The following is a 19,013-nucleotide window of genomic DNA, read 5'->3' as shown; positions in this document are numbered from 1 at the left end:
TGATTTTTGCAATTTGAAAAGTTTTCTAAATTCTTAAAAGTCCTGCTAGGGCCTTGTGTTAGTCCCTGTTAGCATTTTCTTTTAGAGTTTAAAAGTTTGGTAAAAGTTTGAATTAGATTCTAGAACTAGTTTTAGTTTCTTAAAAAGTATTCCAACTTTTAGAAGCATAATGTCTAATACAGATGTGAATGTGGTGGAACTCGACACCACACCTTACCTCCATCTACAGATGAGAGAGCTAAGGTCACTCTGTAAACTAAAGAAAATAGCAATGGGCTCCAGACCTTCCAAACTACAGCTCCAGGAGCTGTTGGCAGAGTTTGAAAGAGCCAACCCCTCTGAGGATGGCAACACAGAGGATGATGATAGTGACTTGGAGGGTGATTCCCCCCCACCAGTCCTATCTAGGGAGAACAGGGCTTCTCAAGCCCTGACTCCACAAATAATAGTCAGAGATGCTGGTTCCCTCACAGGAGGGACCAACAACTCTGAAATCACTGAGGATAACTCCAGTGAAGAGGACATCCAGTTAGCCAGGATGGCCAAAAGATTGGCTTTGGAAAGACAGATCCTAGCCATAGAAAGGGAAAGACAAGAGATGGGCCTAGGACCCATCAATGGTGGCAGCAACATAACTAGGGTCAGAGATTCTCCTGACATGTTGAAAATCCCCAAAGGGATTGTAACTAAATATGAAGATGGGGATGACATCACCAAATGGTTCACAGCTTTTGAGAGGGCTTGTGAAACCAGAAAAGTGAACAAATCTCACTGGGGTGCTCTCCTTTGGGAAATGTTCACAGGAAAGTGTAGGGATAGACTCCTCACACTCTCTAAAAAAGATGCAGAATCTTATGACCTCATGAAGGGTACCCTGATTGAGGGCTTTGGATTCTCCACTGAGGAGTATAGGATTAGATTCAGGGGGGCTCAAAAATCCTCGAGCCAGACCTGGGTTGACTTTGTAGACTACTCAGTAAAAACACTAGATGGTTGGATTCAAGGAAATGGTGTAAATGATTATGATGGGCTGTACAATTTATTTGTGAAAGAACACCTATTAAGTAATTGTTTCAATGATAAACTGCATCAGCATCTGGTGGACCTAGGACCAATTTCTCCCCAAGAATTGGGAAAGAAGGCGGACCATTGGGTCAAGACTAGGGTGTCCAAAACTTCCACAGGGGGTGACCAAAAGAAAGGGGTCACAAAACCTCCCCAGGGGAAAGGTGGTGAGACAGCCAAAAATAAAAATAGTAAAGAGTCTTCTACAGGCCCCCAAAAACCTGCACAGGAGGGTGGGCCCAGAGCCTCTTCACAAAACAATCCTGGGTACAAGGGTAAAAACTTTGATCCCAAAAAGGCCTGGTGTCGAAACTGTAGTCAGTCTGGACACCAAACTGGAGACAAGGCCTGTCCCAAGAAAGATACCACTTCTAACTCCCATCCGGCTAAAACCGGAATGGCCAGTCTCCAAGTGGGATCAACAGTGTGCCCAGAGCAAATCAGGTGTCACACTGAAGCTACATTAGTCTCTGAGGGTGGGGTGGATTTAGCCACACTGGCTGCCTGGCCCCCTAACATGCAAAAATACAGGCAGCAGCTCTTAATTAATGGGACAAGTGTAGAGGGCCTGAGGGATACAGGTGCCAGTGTCACCATGGTGACAGAGAAACTGGTTTCCCCTGGCCAATACCTGACTGGACAAACATATCCAGTCACCAACGCTGACAATCAGACTAAAGTACATCCCATGGCTATGGTAACTTTAGAGTGGGGAGGGGTCAATGGCCTGAAACAGGTGGTGGTCTCCTCAAATATCCCAGTAGACTGTTTGCTTGGAAATGACCTGGAGTCCTCAGCATGGGCTGAGGTAGAACTGAAAACCCATGCAGCCATGCTGGGTATCCCTGAACTGGTGTGTGTCAAGACTAGGGCACAGTGCAAGGCACAGGGTGAAAAAGTAGAGCTGGAGTCTGGAAAAATGGCCCAGCCTACCAAGAGACAAGGAAAGTCAGCTGGGAAACCAGCTGCAACACAACACCAAAAAGAGAACCTCTCTTCTCAGGAAGAAGTTCTGCCCTCTGAGGGAACTGAGCCTATGGAGCTGGAACCTTATCAGGTTGAGCTCTTGGGCCCAGGGGGACCCTCAAGGGAAGAGTTGTGTAAGGGACAAGAAACCTGTCCCTCTCTTGAAGGCCTTAGGCAGCAAGCTGCTGAAGAGTCCAAAGGCAAGAAAAATGGAACACATAGGGTCTATTGGGAAGATGGACTCCTGTACACTGAGGCAAGAGATCCCAAACCTGGTGCCACTAGGAGAGTGGTAGTGCCTCAGGGTTTCAGAGAGTTTATTCTGACCTTAGCCCATGATATTCCCCTTGCTGGGCATTTGGGACAAACCAAGACGTGGGAGAGGTTAGTCAACCACTTCTACTGGCCTAATATGTCCCAGAAGGTTAAGGAGTTTTGCCTCTCCTGCCCCACCTGTCAAGCCAGTGGTAAGACAGGTGGGCATCCAAAGGCCCCCCTCATTCCACTTCCAGTGGTGGGGGTCCCCTTTGAAAGAGTGGGTGTGGACATAGTTGGTCCACTAGAATCTCCCACAGCCTCAGGAAATATGTACATCCTAGTAGTAGTGGATCATGCTACTAGGTATCCTGAAGCTATTCCCCTTAGGTCGACTACTGCCCCTGCAGTAGCCAAGGCCCTCATTGGTATCTTTACCAGAGTGGGTTTCCCTAAGGAGGTGGTTTCTGACAGAGGTACCAACTTCATGTCAGCTTACCTAAAACACATGTGGAATGAGTGTGGAGTGACTTATAAATTCACTACACCATATCATCCACAAACTAATGGCCTTGTTGAGAGATTCAACAAGACATTAAAGGGCATGATCATGGGGCTCCCAGAAAAACTCAAAAGGAGATGGGATGTCCTCCTGCCATGTCTGCTTTTCGCTTACAGAGAGGTGCCTCAGAAGGGAGTAGGATTCTCACCCTTTGAACTTCTGTTTGGCCACCCTTTAAGGGGACCACTTGCTCTTGTTAAAGAAGGCTGGGAGAGACCTCTTCATGAGCCTAAACAAGACATAGTGGACTATGTACTTGGCCTTCGCTCAAGGATGGCAGAGTACATGGAAAAGGCAAGTAAAAACCTTGAGGCCAGCCAACAACTCCAGAAGTTGTGGTATGACCAAAAGGCTGCAATGGTTGAATTTCAACCAGGGCAGAAAGTCTGGGTTCTGGAGCCTGTGGCTCCCAGGGCACTTCAGGACAAATGGAGTGGCCCTTACCCAGTACTAGAAAGGAAGAGTCAGGTCACCTACCTGGTGGACCTGGGCACAAGCAGGAGCCCCAAGAGGGTGATCCATGTGAACCGCCTTAAGCTCTTCCATGACAGGGCTGATGTAAATCTGTTGATGGTAACAGATGAGGACCAGGAAGCTGAGAGTGAACCTCTCCCTGATCTCCTCTCATCAGACCCTAAAGATGGCTCAGTAGATGGAGTGATCTATTCAGACACCCTCTCTAGCCAACAGCAGTCTGACTGCAGGAAGGTCCTGCAGCAGTTTGCTGAACTCTTTTCCCTAACCCCTGGTCAGACACACCTGTGTACCCATGATGTGGACACAGGAGACAGCATGCCTGTCAAAAACAAAATATTTAGACAGTCTGACCAAGTTAAGGAAAGCATCAAGGTGGAAGTCCACAAGATGCTGGAATTGGGAGTAATTGAGTACTCTGACAGCCCCTGGGCTAGCCCAGTGGTCTTAGTCCCCAAACCTCACACCAAAGAAGGAAAGAGAGAGATGAGGTTTTGTGTGGACTACAGAGGTCTCAACTCTGTCACCAAGACAGATGCTCATCCCATTCCTAGAGCTGATGAGCTAATAGACAAATTAGGGGCTGCCAAATTCTTAAGTACCTTTGACTTAACAGCAGGGTACTGGCAAATCAAAATGGCCCCTGGAGCAAAAGAAAAGACAGCATTCTCCACACCTGATGGGCATTATCAGTTCACTGTTATGCCCTTTGGTTTAAAGAATGCCCCTGCCACCTTCCAAAGGTTGGTGAATCAAGTCCTTGCTGGGCTGGAATCCTTTAGTGCAGCTTATCTTGATGATATTGCTGTCTTCAGCTCCACCTGGCAGGATCACCTGGTCCACCTGAAGAAGGTTTTGAAGGCTCTGCAATCTGCAGGCCTCTCTATCAAGGCATCCAAATGCCAGATAGGGCAGGGAACTGTCGTTTACTTGGGACACCTTGTAGGTGGAGGCCAAGTTCAGCCACTCCAGCCTAAGATCCAGACTATTCTGGACTGGGCAGCTCCAAAAACCCAGACTCAAGTCAGGGCATTCCTTGGCTTGACTGGGTACTACAGGAGGTTTGTGAAGGGATATGGATCCATTGTGACAGCCCTCACAGAACTCACCTCCAAGAAAATGCCCAAGAAAGTAAACTGGACCGTAGAATGCCAACAGGCCTTTGACACCCTGAAACAAGCTATGTGCACAGCACCAGTTCTAAAAGCTCCAGATTACTCCAAGCAGTTCATTGTGCAAACAGATGCCTCTGAACATGGGATAGGGGCAGTTTTGTCCCAAACAAATGATGATGGCCTTGACCAGCCTGTTGCTTTCATTAGCAGGAGGTTACTCCCCAGGGAGCAGCGTTGGAGTGCCATTGAGAGGGAGGCCTTTGCTGTGGTTTGGTCCCTGAAGAAGCTGAGACCATACCTCTTTGGTACTCACTTCCTAGTTCAGACTGACCACAGACCTCTCAGATGGCTGATGCAAATGAAAGGTGAAAATCCAAAACTGTTGAGGTGGTCCATCTCCCTACAGGGAATGGACTTTATAGTGGAACACAGACCTGGGACTGCCCATGCCAATGCAGATGGCCTTTCCAGGTTCTTCCACTTAGAAAATGAAGACTCTCTTGGGAAAGGTTAGTCTCATCCTCTTTCGTTTGGGGGGGGGGTTGTGTAAGGAAATGCCTCCTTGGCATGGTTACCCCCTGACTTTTTGCCTTTGCTGATGCTATGTTTTGAATTGAAAGTGTGCTGAGGCCTGCTAACCAGACCCCAGCACCAGTGTTCTTTCCCTAACCTGTACTTTTGATTCCACAATTGGCACACCCTGGCATCCAGATAAGTCCCTTGTAACTGGTACCTCTGGTACCAAGGGCCCTGATGCCAGGGAAGGTCTCTAAGGGCTGCAGCATGTATTATGCCACCCTAAGAGACCCCTCACTCAGCACAGACACACTGCTTACCAGCTTGTGTGTGCTAGTGAGAACAAAATGAGTAAGTCGACATGGCACTCCCCTCAGGGTGCCATGCCAGCCTCTCACTGCCTATGCAGTATAGGTAAGACACCCCTCTAGCAGGCCTTACAGCCCTAAGGCAGGGTGCACTATACCATAGGTGAGGGTACCAGTGCATGAGCACTGTGCCCCTACAGTGTCTAAGCAAAACCTTAGACATTGTAAGTGCAGGGTAGCCATAAGAGTATATGGTCTGGGAGTCTGTTTTACACGAACTCCACAGCACCATAATGGCTACACTGAAAACTGGGAAGTTTGGTATCAAACTTCTCAGCACAATAAATGCACACTGATGCCAGTGTACATTTTATTGTAAAATACACCACAGAGGGCACCTTAGAGGTGCCCCCTGAAACTTAACCGACTATCTGTGTAGGCTGACTGGTTCTAGCAGCCTGCCACACTAGAGACATGTTGCTGGCCCCATGGGGAGAGTGCCTTTGTCACTCTGAGGCCAGTAACAAAGCCTGCACTGGGTGGAGATGCTAACACCTCCCCCAGGCAGAGCTGTAACACCTGGCGGTGAGCCTCAAAGGCTCACCCCTTTGTCACAGCACCGCAGGACACTCCAGCTAGTGGAGTTGCCCGCCCCCTCCGGCCCCGGCCCCCACTTTTGGCGGCAAGGTCGGAGAAAATAATGAGAATAACAAGGAGGAGTCACTGGCCAGTCAGGACAGCCCCTAAGGTGTCCTGAGCTGAGGTGACTAACTTTTAGAAATCCTCCATCTTGCAGATGGAGGATTCCCCCCAATAGGATTAGGGATGTGACCCCCTCCCCTTGGGAGGGGGCACAAAGAGGGTGTACTCACCCTCAGGGCTAGTAGCCATTGGCTACTAACCCCCCAGACCTAAACACGCCCTTAAATTTAGTATTTAAGGGCTCTCCCTGAACCTAGAAACTAGATTCCTGCAACAACAAGAAGAAGGACTGCCTAGCTGAAAACCCCTGCAGAGGAAGACCAGAAGACAACCACTGCCTTGGCTCCAGAAACTCACCGGCCTGTCTCCTGCCTTCCAAAGAACTCTGCTCCAGCGACGCCTTCCAAAGGGACCAGCGACCTCTGAATCCTCTGAGGACTGCCCTGCTTCGACGATGACAAGAAACTCCTGAGGACAGCGGACCTGCTCCAAAAAGACTGCAACTTTATCCAAAGGAGCAGCTTTAAAGACCCCTGCAATCTCCCCGCAAGAAGCGTGAGACTTGCAACACTGCACCCGGCGACCCCGACTCGGCTGGTGGAGAACCAACACCTCAGGGAGGACCCCCGGACTACTCTACGACTGTGAGTACCAAAACCTGTCCCCCCTGAGCCCCCACAGCGCCGCCTGCAGAGGGAATCCCGAGGCTTCCCCTGACCGCGACTCTCTGAAACCTAAGTCCCGACGCCTGGAAACGACCCTGCACCCGCAGCCCCCAGGACCTGAAGGACCGGACTTTCACTGCAGAAGTGACCCCCAGGAGTCCCTCTCCCTTGCCCAAGTGGAGGTTTCCCCGAGGAAGCCCCCCCTTGCCTGCCTGCAGCGCTGAAGAGATCCCTTGATCTCTCATTGACTTCCATTGCGAACCCGACGCTTGTTCTAACACTGCACCCGGCCGCCCCCGCGCCGCTAAGGGTGAAATTTCTGTGTGGGCTTGTGTCCCCCCCGGTGCCCTACAAAACCCCCCTGGTCTGCCCCCCGAAGACACGGGTACTTACCTGCTGGCAGACTGGAACCGGGGCACCCCCTTCTCTCCATTGGAGCCTATGCGTTTTGGGCACCACTTTGAACTCTGCACCTGACCGGCCCTGAGCTGCTGGTGTGGTAACTTTGGGGTTGCTCTGAACCCCCAACGGTGGGCTACCTTGGACCAAGAACTGAACCCTGTAAGTGTCTTACTTACCTGGTAAAACTAACAAAAACTTACCTCCCCCAGGAACTGTGAAAATTGCACTGTGTCCACTTTTAAAATAACTATTTGCGAATAACTTGAAAAGTATACATGCAATTGAAATGATTCAAAGTTCCTAATGTACTTACCTGCAATACCTTTCAAACAAGATATTACATGTTAAATTTGAACCTGTGGTTCTTAAAATAAACTAAGAAAAGATATTTTTCTATACAAAACCTATTGACTGGATTTGTCTCTGAGTGTGTGTACCTCATTTATTGTCTATGTGTATGTACAACAAATGCTTAACACTACTCCTTGGATAAGCCTACTGCTCGACCACACTACCACAAAATAGAGCATTAGTATTATCTCTTTTTACCACTATTTTACCTCTAAGGGGAACCCTTGGACTCTGTGCATGCTATTCCTTACTTTGAAATAGCACATACAGAGCCAACTTCCTACATATTCCCATTGAAGGCACGTACCAGAGCATCCCTACAGATCCAACCTGCTAATGGTTCCAAAGCAATGGCAAAGAGTAGTGTGGATGGTGGACAGTCCTGCTTTGTTCCTCTCTCCAGTGCAAAGCTCACTGAGGTGGCATTGTTAACCCGAGCCATGAGACCAGTTTGTAATAGCCGAACTCATGCTCGAAAAGAGGGGCCCAAGCCTATTCTCTCCACAAGCGCCATAAGGTTCGGGCCATTCCAACGAGTCAAATGCCTTGCCCGCGGCTAGTGCCGACAGGGTCTCCTGATCCCGTATGCGGCCCTCCCGGGCCAAGCACACGAAGAGGCATCTGAGGTTGTGACTGGTGGATCTATATGGCATTAAGCCCAAATAGCCGAGGGACACAATAGTATGTATCACCGGCAGCAGGCAATTTTCCAGGCCCTTCGCCAGGAATTTGGGTGCAATATTTAGGAGAAATAGGCTGGTGTGAGGAGCACAGCTCCAGGAATTTGTCCTGTCTATGGGTCAGAACTACATCTGCTTGATGAAGATCTGCGCGTAGTCCGCCCCCCTGTGAGCGTGCCTCCGTATACATTTTATGGAGTGGTGACACCACCAATTGCTTCACACAGTGGAAAAACTCTGCTGGGAAGCCGTTAGGGTCGTGGGATTTCCACCCTTTCAACTGCTTCAGTGCTTCTGCTATTTCCCATACTTGCAGGTCCCAATCAGGGGTGTTCACTGCACCAACTTCAGGAGTCGCAAGTGGGACCTCCCAGAGGAACTCGCCCTATTCTCCGGATCAACTATTGTCCCGCTCTTGAACATGCAGGGTTTTCGGATAGTCCATGAAGGCCTGAGCTTTCTCGAGGGCAGTGTCGACGATGGCACCCCTTGTCTCTATCGTCAGCACCTATCTCCAGCCCTCCTCCACCCCCTCTGTGCTAGCCAGGCCAACAGTTTCTAAGCCTTGTTTCCAAACCTCATACAATCTGTGTTGTCTAGTTCATAACAGATATCTGGCCTCCTGGTGGGCCAGTCTGCAATAGGCCTCCCTTGCGGCCTGATATAGGCTGCTAACACTTCATCAGGGTGTAGCATGCAGTGGGCCTCCCAGTCTGAGTCTCAGCAGGCTCTCTCCCGTTCCCGCTTTGAAACCACTATTACGGCTATCACTCTGCCTCTCACCACTGTTTTGTAGGCTTACCACATTATGATTCCTGACAAGACTGAGCCCTCACCCTTGAAATAGGTCTCCGTGGCCTCCTGGGCATAACGTTTGACCATCCTTTCTGGATATATGATGTGAACCCAATTTGAAAATGTATTTTGTATGTTTAATTATTTATAATACTTTTACCTTTCACATTACCGTTTTCATGACAGAGGTATTGCATTTTTCTATAATCTTTTTAAAACAGTTATATTACTCCTTTTTTGATTGCTATAACCACTTTGGGGATCCATATCGCCAACCGTATATAAACATTGATCAATTCCACCACGCATTTGCACCATGATCTGTACCTGAAGGTGCAACTTTGAATGCTGTGCACCTGTGTTTAGGTCTGAGGGTCGGGGTTAGTTAGAACAGTTGATTGTTGCTTGCTTGCTTGGTCAGTTTGGTAAGTTAGGTGTTGGTGCCAACCCAGGAGCTTGAGCTCAGGACGTATTATGGTTGCATGAACATGGGACATGAACTAAATTTGGTACACACCTACTATTAGTAGACTAAATTGGTAAGAGTTTCCCATCCCACGTGGTGAGACCAGGGTTTACTAACTCATTGTATTCCCTGTTTCAATATTGCGCCCTGAACAGTATTTTGGTGTGGCACTAAACGCCCATTCTTTGTTTAACTGATTTTGGTATCTTAAACCGGCAACATCAAGGTGTTGGCGTCACTCGCTGTTGGGAATACAATGTAGGGATTCGATGAACCTTAGCAATAAGTGCATGAAGGCTTTAACTTTCACGATGTGCGTGTAATGCACAATCGAACTTAGATGTTGATGGTTTGTTCCTGATGGCATGGGGGACACAGGGTAATTACTTGAAGAACCATCGTGATTAGTGTATGGTCACATTAACTTTCACGATGTACATGCATGGAACAATTGTGCACTGATGAAGGTGTCAACCAACAGATCACTATTCAGCGAGGTAATAACGTGCACGGTTCCCATTTGTACGCAGTCACCAACAGTTAGCTAGAGAGCATCTTCTAATCACTTTGAAACTGGTGATGAAATTGAGTCACGTGAGATGCCAGGAGCGCTGATTGCATGAGATGAATATGATATTCCACTTCGTTTCCCAGAAGTGATTTCCTCCGTGGGGTTTTACATCGTACAAGAGTATTGTTCTCTTGCTTCATGGACTCCATTTTCACTAAGTGTACTGTTTACATTACTTGTAAGATAATTCATTCCCTGAAGAAGGACTTCGGCCAAAATGCATCAGGATGGTTCAACATTTCTTTGTATACACTGGATAAACACCCCAACATTGATAATAATATTATACATACAAAGATATAGGATTATGATGAATATTAAATATTTCTTATGAATGACTACTGAAGAAAATTGGTGATTTAAAAAGTTGAAGTTCACTTGGAGTACAATTTTGAATGTATTGGAGGAAACCCAAGAGTCTCGGTCCGTACTGCCATTGTAGGGCACAGAGGGGGCTTTGCTCAGTAAAGTAGCTGTGCAACAAACACGTTTAGTGGACAATTCGGTAAGGATCCATGGATCCAGCCTACATTCATGGCTCGCAAGCCTAATCGGGCTATCTACACTCATGATCAGCAGAGAGTGATTTTAACCCCTCAGCTGCAAGTATCTCACTTGTTTACCTCTGTCTAATTGGCCCACGGGGGCAAGGAAGTAGTCGATTTGGGACATCGTCTGCATTGCATTAGCAACACAGAACTGCCTTTCGCCTGAGTGTGTTGCACACCAGGGTCTTCCAACCTTAGGGACCTAATAAGGTTCCTCAGCCTGGCATTCTCTCGGGGGTTCTTCCCGCCCTTGGTCAGCCTGTCAAGATGCCATTCCAGAACCAGGTTGACGTCTCCCCCCACCACTGTCAGTGCCTCAGGGATTGAGGTAATCCATTTTGACATTCTGTCTAGCACCTAGGATTGTAGTCCCAGAGGAAGTTGTAGGATGCCACAAACAGTCTCTCTCCCTACCATGTTCCCCTAATAGCTACCCAACATCCCAGGGGATCAACCAATGTCTCATCCACCCGGTATGGCAGGGACCTGCGTGGTAGGGTACAAGTACCCAGAGACCCCTAATGAATTCTAAGTAGGTTAATAGTGTAAATCTGCCCTTGCTCAGGAAGCCACAATTGTTGCCCAGCAGGTGGATTCCCTGAAGCAGTACAATTTCCATTGTATGTCTCACCAAATACTTCAGAACCAATCCCGCTTGAGTTTGTCGCCCGCTCCATTCACATTACATGAGAGGAAAGTGAGGGCAGCCCCTCCTGCACTATGTCCATGACGTGTCTGTCGCTTGTGTGCCCATTGGTGGCGTTTCCAATCTCTTGGTAGGTTTGTGTTCCCCTGTGCACCGTGAGTGCCTCCCACCATGTCCCCCCAACGTATTCCCCAAATCTCCCCCTACTCCCTAACCCACCCTGTTTCCTCGTACAGTGAGACTAGAACCTCATACCCCCAATGATCAAAGTACCAGTCACCCACGCCCCAACTTGTAATTCATTACCCTGCCCATTCTTGCAGGTCTGTGTTGTCACCTCACACCGCTGGGACTCGCTGCCCAGCTGCTTAGTCATCATTGTTCATGTGAAGCCCCACAGTCTCCGGCAGCAGTCTTTAGTCAGTCCATGTGGGGCCTCCACTGGACCCACATTCAGACAGTGCCATCAACTGTCATGGGAGTCACTACGTGCAGGGAGTGCTTCTCCTCTCCACCTCCTGAAGCCTCACCGCGGTTCTTGGAGTCGGGGAAGACCAGTACCAGGGCGGACACTTGTTGGTAGACCATGGATGGCACTCCTGTACCTCTCGAACTACCCTTGTGTGCTCCTTCAGTGCCTGTTCCTTTGTGTGGATTCCCTTGCCTTGTCTCTTGGCTGAGAGGTGGGATCACTACTCTTGCCATTTCGAGACGCTGTCTCGGTCCGACTTTACCTTCGGACCAGTCCTCAGTGGCCAAAACAAAGAAGTACGCTCCCCCCAACACCATGTTGCAAACTTTTGCAGGGAAGAGAAGGGCTTATCTTAGGTTCAGGCTCCTCAGGTGCTGTTTCACCTTGAGGAAGTTTTTATTTTGTCACTGAACTGTTGCAGTGTAGTCTGGGAAAATACTGACTGAGTGGCCCTCTACCTGCAGGGAACCGCTTGCACATACCCTCTGCAGGATACTGTCTCGGTTTCTCAATTAAAGTAGTCTGGCTATGATAAGTCCGGGGGGGGGGGGGGGGGGGTAAAATGCACTACTCTTTGGAGAAAGCCTAGATGTGCAGTTCTGAATTTTTGGTGCCTACTACTTTTAAACATCTCACAAGCTTGCACTTCAGCATTCTGATGTAAAAATTATTATTATTTTTTTTTTTTAAATGTCTGCACTTTGTCAATTATGGCCCAAATTTGAGCATCATTCCAACGGAAGTCCACCCAGGATGATGCCTAACACTACCACTGGAAATTGGTTTTAGAGCGCCTCTCTAGAAAACGTCTTCAAATGGACAATGTGAACTTTAGTTGCAAATGCCCATACAGGTCTGGAAATGTAAACATTAGTATCAAACTGGTAAAGCATCCAGCGAAGACAGTTAGCCTTCAAAACCAAGCCTCGCAATTCTTCATGTTATCTAATAAAGATATGATGGGCTTTGACTCCTAGTAATCTAAAGCCAAGGGTCTCCAAACTACATATAGACGGTCTACTCTGAGCAAGATATTCAAGAGAGATGCATTTATTTAAATGGGGCTTAATTATGTAGTCCGTGCTTACCCAATAAATGTCGCATAGGTGTGGCCCATGTACTTACGATGGTCATATCCCATCCTTTGTGCCTCTGTCATGCACACTCTTGCATTTCCCCATCTTTCAAAATTACAGTGCACCCCTGTTTCTTCCAAGTCCCTCGCCTACAATGTGCGATACATATGGCTCACTTACCTGGCATCAGCCACAAATGGAAATACGCCATTATAGAAAAACATGATGGTGAAAACGAGTAACCAGTAGCGAAGCGAAAGCCGGCGAACATCCTGTATTCGCTGGAAAAGAAACAGAAAACAGACATTCCGTTTTTGGCAAGGTCAGGAGGGTCAGTTTTGTATTTTAAAATTAACGAAGTCAGTGCTTTCAGCCATTTAAGATATCCAGGCTAGAATAACACCTAACACCGTCACAAAACAGCCAGTACTTGTCATGCACCTTTGTACAACATACACAATCTGTGTGAAATAAGCCCATGCCCTTCTCTCAGTGCATTCACCTTGATGGGAAATTCACCAGCAGCTTCAGGATTAAGTAAAATAGGATAATTATCTAGAGCACAATTGGTTGGTCTAAGGTGCACTCTCCCCGTGAAGGTCTTTCACAAGACGTGGAAAAGAGCAAGAGAAGGTCCACAGACCATACTGGTCCCCAAAGTGATGTTCTGTAATCAGGTGCTGCATGGATGGTCCTCTTTTCAACTCCTCTCCTCTTCACTGCTATTTCGAAACAATCTGCCTTTGTGCAATAGAGCTCCTTCGCATTGGCAACTGAGACTTTTCACCTAGAGCCGCATGTGCTGTTGTGCAACCCTGCACTGTATCCATCCACATTTTGTTCTATGTGCTACAAAAGTGCTCCTAGAGTTACACAACCTCCACCACATTTTACTTGGTTCTCGCTACAAACAGTTTCAAACAAAACGTTCAAACTTACTAGAAGTGTGAAAGTAAAATGCAAGAAGAGGAAATAGCTTGAAAAAAATAAGCAGATAAGAGAAAAATAAAATAAAAAACGGGCAGAAGAGAAAAGGGACAGTAAGTAAGTAGGAAAGGTACAACAAGACCCAAGAGTAAGGATTGGGTGTAAAGTGGTGTTAACAGAAGGGTAAATCCTGTTAGAGGAGAAAAAGAGGACACAAAGAAGGACAAGCAAAATTACTGCGGGAAAGAGTATGGGGTAAAAGGAAAAGGATAAGATAAGAGGTTAAAGGGAAAGTAGAACAATTAGAAGCAAATGTAGAGTCAAACGAATATCCATTTTGATACAAATTGTCATTATGTAACCTTTTGTATTTTGAACCATCTGATCAGAATCGGAGATAGTTCAGTCTACACGACTTTACCTTCTCAGATACCAGCTTATTAACAGATCATAATTATCCCTAGTGTTCAAACCTTGCTCCAGGTACGCAGAGGGGCTTGTGACCTTCTCCAAGTCTGGTTGGGAAGACATTCACTCTAAGGAGAAACTCACATATATGTCCAATTTATCTAGTGGCCTGTAATTATTTCCATAATTTTGCAACGAAAGGCCAAACAAATCAACAGTTTCTGTAAAGCATTTGGTAGAAAGTTGCCAAGGAATAATGGTATCTCAGTGGTGGTTACCACTGCTCTTGATTTGGTAACATCATCTGAAAATAGTGGTTGCAATGAAATTGGGGCTCAATTCCAATTGCCTAAAGCAGACAGAACTCACTGCCAGGAAAATGGACCAATAATGGAAAAGCGTACCTTACTGGTAATGTTAACGCTGACCCTACATACTATTTTCCTGATTTATCTCCCGGTAATTACTGTGCCAGTCGAAGTCATCCCTATAGTAGCGGAATAGGGAAAAGGCAGAACTTACCTCTTCTAGTAGTAAACTCTAACCACTCTCCAGCACTCCAGCTACTTTTGCTGCCATGTGTCTGTCAGATGGATTTTTTAAAATATAAAACAAGGTAAGTTCCTCAGATTTCATACCAAATTCTTCCATGGACATAACACCATTTGTGGTGAGAAACAGGCAGCAGTTCTCGAGACCAGTGTGCAAGTCGTTGGTTTTTACCTTGTGGAGACATTGAGTGGATTAGCCTTTCCCTCTCTGCGCCTATGCTTGCCAATATTTTGAGGACATGTGGCCGAAACCCTGCATCGGTCTGGTACTCCATCACTAGCCTTCTTTAACTTTCAGAGCAAAGACGACTGAGCAGGTAAAATGGTAACAAGACACCCTTTGCCTGTGAAGCTCAGCATACTCGAGGTTCACCATGTTTCCATTATTTGCCCTTCACGAATAAAGAAAAGCAGGCAGCCTGTGCCTTTAATTATCTATCACTGGTCCCCTTTGGACAGACTTAGACATGCCACAAACAGGGTCTTCCAATAGAGTCCAAATCTTGTTTATTTGATCTTCCTACCACTTTCTTGGACTCCTCCTGGATGGCTCCATCTAGCCCCCTCTGCTTCATGCCAACTTTGTCCAAGACACTGACTGTGATTGCCGCACAGAAGCCCAACACACACAGGATGGTGCCTAAACACAAAACAAAACAAGATAATTTGCTTTCCAGCGCAAAACATATAAAGAGTAAATAAAGGTGTGGAAGTGAAGGACGATGAGAGGAGCCCGATTCATACAGCAGAAACATTAGACCTCTAGATAACCAATGCTATTCAATGTTGTCATAAGGATTTTGGGGGCCCTAGGCAAGAAATATTTTGGGGGCCCTTGTTTGGGACAGATGTTAATGTTACAACCCATTTTCTGCTAATTCAAGCCCTACAGTGGGAAACAAAATTGAATCATATGTTAAAGGCTGGCATAGAGAAATAAACAAAAGTAAAAAAAAGACAAAAGGTTCACTTCTCCAGAGGCCCACTAGAAGGCGAGGGCCCTTGGCAACTGCCCACCTTTCCTTATGCCTTAAAACATCGCTAACGCTATTGTCTCTGAATTCTCAATAAAAACAGTTAAGCTGCTTTGCTAGAGTTGCAGGTTCTCTCCCCTGGGTGTCCCAAAATGAATATTTAAAGACTGCTGTAAGTATGACAGCAGTAGACTTCTCCACTGAAACATAACATGACCCATGAAGATAGGACCATGGTCCTATACTTTACATTTATAGGAGATAAGCCCATTAGAGGATCATTGCTAATATTTTGGATACAAGGGTTCACAGTGTTTTATTTATCCCCACAAGTGACTGCCCTGCATTGAATTCCTTAATCTTCATTTTTCACTTGCACAGAGGGACACTTTTTCTCCGATCTCCCTTGGTTTTAGGGGCCTTTATTCTACCTCAGGACAAGTCCCATTTTCCGACTCTCTCTTCAGCAGCTTATTGTTCCCCCATCTGACAGAATCTCTGCAGCTCGCCAGCCTTGCCTCTGCCTCTCCCTTCTGATTTTCTACCAGTTTCTTATATTTCCAGGTTGCATCCCTCATTGTTGCCACCTTATACTATAATTGAAAGTGTTTCTCACCTCAAGGCTGCCTGTCCCCGCCCCTATCCCCATTCCTTTGTGCATTTGCAAATGCATAGGTTTGGTCACTAAGATATCTGCTGGAGAGAAAATAAGTGGAGGGTCTACTCCTAGGTCTGTTAACATCCACTAGGGGTGCAGCCCCTTTATTTGACTGATTCAAAACACACAATCCCTACAAATCCTTTCTCATCCAAAGCCCTTTTAAAATACCTTAAATACAAAAATATTTTCTCATTGGAATCTTATCAATATAAAGTATTTTCTCATTGTGTATTTTTTTGCTGTCATTTTTCTTGAGGATAAGCGTTCTTGAGATTCACATTAAACAAAAATTTCTGGCTCAGCACTGGGTTTGGAACACATGGCTGTTTGTAGCTGCCATCTACTCACCTCCCCAGAGTGTCCACTGGATCCCGAAATGAGACTCAAACTGCTGGGTGAAGAAAAAATTGAGAACACTGCCAAGCCGGGAGAATGAGAGAGTCAGTCCAAAAGCCAGAGCCAGCTCTTTCCCTCTGAACCAGAAAGCGGTTATCCTGTTCTGCACAACTGAGTGAGGAGGAAAGAAGAGGCAAAGTCACAATGATGAACTAAGATAGAAAAACAACAGTAGAAAGGCAAAGTCTTTTGCAAGTCCTCAAGAGACACAGTGGAGCGACACCATCACTGCATTGAACCAGCAGAATACAGTGAGAGAAACACAAAAAAACACGAAAAGCATTTTCACCAGACTAAAACTTGAAGAAAATTAGCACATTGAGAATTAAAATGAATGAACAGAACCAACCCAGACCACATACACCAGCACCAGACCATCTCTACAAATCCTTGCAGGAGACACTGCACTGAAAGAGCAGAGGTCAGCGAGAGAAGTGGGAGATGCCCAGTCTCTGCTGTAAAACAACACTGGCAACAGAGTGGAGAGGATCAGTAGCTACAAAGACCCAACAAGACAGATTTGGGTGTAGTCACAACACCGAACAATTTGGCATGAATACAGAGCCAGGTGTCCGAGTATGCAGGACTAGGAAAGAAGGAGGCAGAAGGCAGAGGATGAAGATCAGAAAAGGGAAAGAGCCATAAGACCTGGTCTTCCATTCCCCTCTCTTTGACCTCAATCACAAAAGTCCTGTTGCATGCCTAACCCTCAAGAATCCCTCTTTTCTCTTAAAAAGAGAAATTAAATTTCTATTGCAATTCCAGAATGATAGATGAACACTTAGGGCCTACACAGAGGTTATGAATGATGCAGATGACAGAACCAGGTCCTGGTATACAAAAAACTTGATTAGTACACACTGATGGCCACATGTGGTTAAGAGAGGTCCTGTGAAGGATGATACATTGAGTTTGGAAAAGGCTTTTAGTAACAATGCAAAAACGCACCATCCTTGTGTCCTCCTGCACTATTGTTTTGTTCTGAAAAGTGCTTGTCTTTATCTTTACTATTGGTCATGGCAGCTCTGTTCTGATGACATCAGGGGAGTACCAAAGTATGAATGTGGGTGGCTAGAGCTCCCTCAACCGCGGCCAATTTATTTTTGGGGGTGGTAGAAGAATACACTAATCCACGGATACATACCTTTTTCCACTACACTTTGAAATTAATGCTGCCTACCTTTCCTTGGTTAAAGTTCCAAACACTAACCAACTAATTTCTTTCTTCACTTTTGGAGCTTGTGTGTAGGTGGAATGTGTAGTACATTGTTCTCAATTGAGTAGTGTGGTCTTTGGGGCCCTGTGAATATGCTGTACAGGATAGCAGATAACTTGGCCAGCAACTGCAAGAAAAATCCTCTGCCAGAACAATCAACAAAAAGAAACATCTGTTTCATAAAACTCAGGAAGCAGAAAGGAGCCACCAGTCACCGCTCCAAAGCAAGAATTTTCAGAGCATGAATGTGAATAATTTTGTTGGAGTCATGGGTCAGTTAAAGAGCACTGGGCATTATCATGTGCAACAAAGATGTTTATGACTGATAACCAGGCTCACAATACTTTGTGCTTCTAGTGAAACGGCCAAGTATGTTCTTCTAGCACTTGACACTCTTAGGGCAGAAGGGGCAAAACATCAGGTATTACCCCAGGAAGTGGATGGGATTAGGAACTCGGTTTGCAATGGAACACAACAGAATGCAATAGAAAAGTTAACAACATGAATGTCATGATGCTACTTTACTTTTAGACAAAACAAATATTTAACCAGCAGGTAAACATACAGTACACTTAAAACTATAGTCAACTAAGAAAACCAGAATGTCTTAGCAACACACGAGCAGGAGAAGCAACTCCAAGTGCATTAACAACTCCAAAGCAATAGAAATTTGGTTGACATCAAACCCTCTGCCCACTGATAATCAATATGGAAATCTTCAGTGGGACACTGGCAAGTTCATACCATCTCCACTGAACGAAGCTCTAGACTAAAACTTACGATGTATCAACATTTAATAATGACAAAAGGTAACAAATTCTGAGGAATGATGATAAACTTCACAGACCCTAAAACCCCAATCAAAACAAAGTAAAAGTCCACTACTGGATAAACGTTTCTATGTTCTTACAGGGAGCCTTGGGGGGTAGGTTGTTGGGGGTCACTGTGCTGGTTGTCCAGTTCAACACAGTTCAAAGTGTAGCAGCCCACTGCATTCTATATAGGGGCAGAGTGCCTGACTAGTGGGCAAGTACCTGTTAGATTTCCCTTTAGATAGCAACAGGGGTGCAGTGATATGTATCGCATGAACCACAAACCATGTTTATGGTAGTGGGCTATCCATGAGTTGAGGCACCTGCATCGAAACCAGAGAGATCAGAGACTAAACTAGTGCTTTCCTGAGGATACAGCCGTTAAAAAAGAGAATTCAAATGGTTCCGGAATCTGAGCAACTTCTTCCAACCG

General features: G+C 46.2%; 1 protein-coding gene across 2 annotated transcripts in view; it reads right to left on the bottom strand.

Annotated features, from left to right (window-relative positions):
• Positions 1–19,013, bottom strand: part of LOC138261544 (lysosomal dipeptide transporter MFSD1-like) — a 132,462-nt gene that overhangs the window by 14,167 nt on the left and 99,282 nt on the right. For both annotated transcript variants that reach the window (XM_069210573.1, XM_069210574.1), the window contains 3 exons: positions 16,505–16,663; positions 15,046–15,161; positions 12,816–12,916 (listed from right to left, as the gene is read on the bottom strand). In XM_069210573.1, coding sequence (XP_069066674.1) covers positions 12,816–12,916; positions 15,046–15,161; positions 16,505–16,663 — 376 coding nt within the window. The remainder of the gene's footprint in view (positions 1–12,815; positions 12,917–15,045; positions 15,162–16,504; positions 16,664–19,013) is intronic.

The sequence above is a fragment of the Pleurodeles waltl genome, chromosome 10, assembly GCF_031143425.1.
Source record: "Pleurodeles waltl isolate 20211129_DDA chromosome 10, aPleWal1.hap1.20221129, whole genome shotgun sequence".
Lineage (NCBI taxonomy): Eukaryota > Metazoa > Chordata > Amphibia > Caudata > Salamandridae > Pleurodeles > Pleurodeles waltl.
This window is presented reverse-complemented; position numbering and strand designations above follow the sequence as displayed.